Raw genomic sequence first — 2500 nt, forward strand, 5'->3', positions numbered from 1 at the left:
GATATGAGGTGCACAATAAACTAGCAACTACCATCCACAGGAGAGATATGAGGTACACAAACTAGCCACTACCATCCACAGGATGGATATGAGGTACACAATAAACTAGCCACTACCATCCACAGGATGGATATGAGGTGCACAATAAACTAGCAACTACCATCCACAGGATAGATATGAGGTACACAATAAACTAGCCACTACCATCCACGGGATGGATATGAGGTACATAATAAACTAGCCACTACCATCCACAGTATGGATATGAGGTACACAATAAACTAGCCACTACCATCCACGGGGTAGATATGAGGTGCACAATAAACTAGCCACTACCATCCACAGGATGGATATGAGGTACACAATAAACTAGCCACTACCGTCCACAGGATAGATATGAGGTACACAATAAACTAGCCACTACCGTCCACAGGATGGATATGAGGTACACAATAACCTAGCCACTACCATCCACAGGATGGATATGAGGTACACAATAAACTAGCCACTACCATCCGCAGGATGGATATGAGGTACACAATAAACTAGCCACTACCATCCACAGGATGGATATGAGGTACACAATAAACTAGCCACTACCATCCACAGGATGGATATGAGGTACAAATAAACTAGCCACTACCATCCACAGGATGGATATGAGGTACACAATAAACTAGCCACTACCATCCACAGTATGGATATGAGGTACACAATAAACTAGCCACTACCATCCACGGGGTAGATATGAGGTGCACAATAAACTAGCCACTACCATCCACAGGATGGATATGAGGTACACAATAAACTAGCCACTACCATCCACAGGATGGATATGAGGTACACAATAAACTAGCCACTACCATCCACAGGATGGATATGAGGTACATAATAAACTAGCCACTACCATCCACAGGTACATAATAAACTAGCCACTACCATCCACAGGATGGATATGAGGTACACAATAAACTAGCCACTACGATCCACAGTATGGATATGAGGTACATAATAAACTAGCCACTACCATCCACAGGTACATAATAAACTAGCCACTACCATCCACAGGATGGATATGAGGTACACAATAAACTAGCCACTACCATCCACAGGATGGATATGAGGTACATAATAAACTAGCCACTACCATCCACAGGTACATAATAAACTAGCCACTACCGTCCACAGGATGGATATGAGGTACACAATAAACTAGCCACTACCATCCGCAGGATGGATATGAGGTACACAATAAACTAGCCACTACCATCCACGGGGTAGATATATTAGGCGCACAATAAACTAGCCACTACCATCCACAGGATGGATATAAGGAACACAATAAACTAGCCACTACCATCCACAGGATGGATATGAGGTACACAATAAACTAGCCACTACCATCCACAGTATGGATATGAGGTACACAATAAACTAGCCACTACCATCCACGGGGTAGATATGAGGTGCACAATAAATAAGCCACTACCATCCACAGGATGGATATGAGGTACACAATAAACTAGCCACTACCATCCACAGGATGGATATAAGGAACACAATAAACTAGCCACTACCATCCACAGGATGGATATAAGGAACACAATAAACTAGCCGTTTCAACGGCAAAATTTAAAATCTAATCTGGTGTCTTCATCTAGATACTATAAACAAGATGTTAGCAAGATAATGTAAAATAGATAATGTAAACAAGAGAACGCAAATACGAGATTGTAAACATGAGAGCGTAAACAAAAGAACGTAAACAAGTTTTAATAGACTTACTGATCTGGAACTCCATAACATTGGAGCTTCTCTCCTGCATGGCCAGGCACGTGAAGGACTCCTCACCGCTGTGACACAACCACAACGTTTTAGTAATGCTTCAGCAAGCAGGGCAGGGTGAAGGCAGGGCAGGGGGTAGGGTGAAGGCTGGGCAGGGGGTAGGGTGAAGGCTGGGCAGGGGGTAGGGTGAAGGCAGGGCAGGGGTCGGGGGAATGCTGGGCAGGGGGCAGGGTGAAGGCAGGGAAGGGGGCAGGGTGAAGGCTGGGCAGGGGGCAGGGTGAAGGCTGGGCAGGGGGCAGGGTGAAGGCTGGGCAGGGGGCAGGGTGAAGGCTGGGCAGGGGGCAAGGTGAAGGCAGGGCAGGGGGCAAGGTACAGAGCAGGAACAGGATTGGGGGCAGTACATAAGACTGTAATTCGAGGGTGGGAAGAAGAGGAAAAAGAAAAAGCCTTAGTATATCAAAAATAAAGAAAGCGAATATGAAAAGAATACAAATAAATAAGGAATAAGAGTAACGTAGTTTTTTACTTAAGGTGATGAGAAGAATGGAGAGTATAGGTAGAGGGAAGTACAGAAGAGTGAAGAATATTGCTGGTAGGCAGGAAGAGAGAGGTAAACAAAGATTAAGTGGACTGACCACTATGGATGTTACAGTGACTTACGTCCAGTGTGGTCATGGAACTGAGGAAGAGGAGAAAATGAGTAGATAATAAAAAT

General features: G+C 44.6%; 1 protein-coding gene across 1 annotated transcript in view; it reads right to left on the minus strand.

Moving 5' to 3' along the window:
* Positions 1–2500, minus strand: part of LOC128703823 (uncharacterized) — a 131912-nt gene that overhangs the window by 43469 nt on the left and 85943 nt on the right. Inside the window, exon 8 of the mRNA XM_070086959.1 lies at positions 1786–1853. Within this exon, the coding sequence (XP_069943060.1) occupies positions 1786–1853 (68 nt within the window). The remainder of the gene's footprint in view (positions 1–1785; positions 1854–2500) is intronic.

Source organism: Cherax quadricarinatus, chromosome 20 (genome assembly GCF_038502225.1).
Source record: "Cherax quadricarinatus isolate ZL_2023a chromosome 20, ASM3850222v1, whole genome shotgun sequence".
Classification (NCBI taxonomy): domain Eukaryota; kingdom Metazoa; phylum Arthropoda; class Malacostraca; order Decapoda; family Parastacidae; genus Cherax; species Cherax quadricarinatus.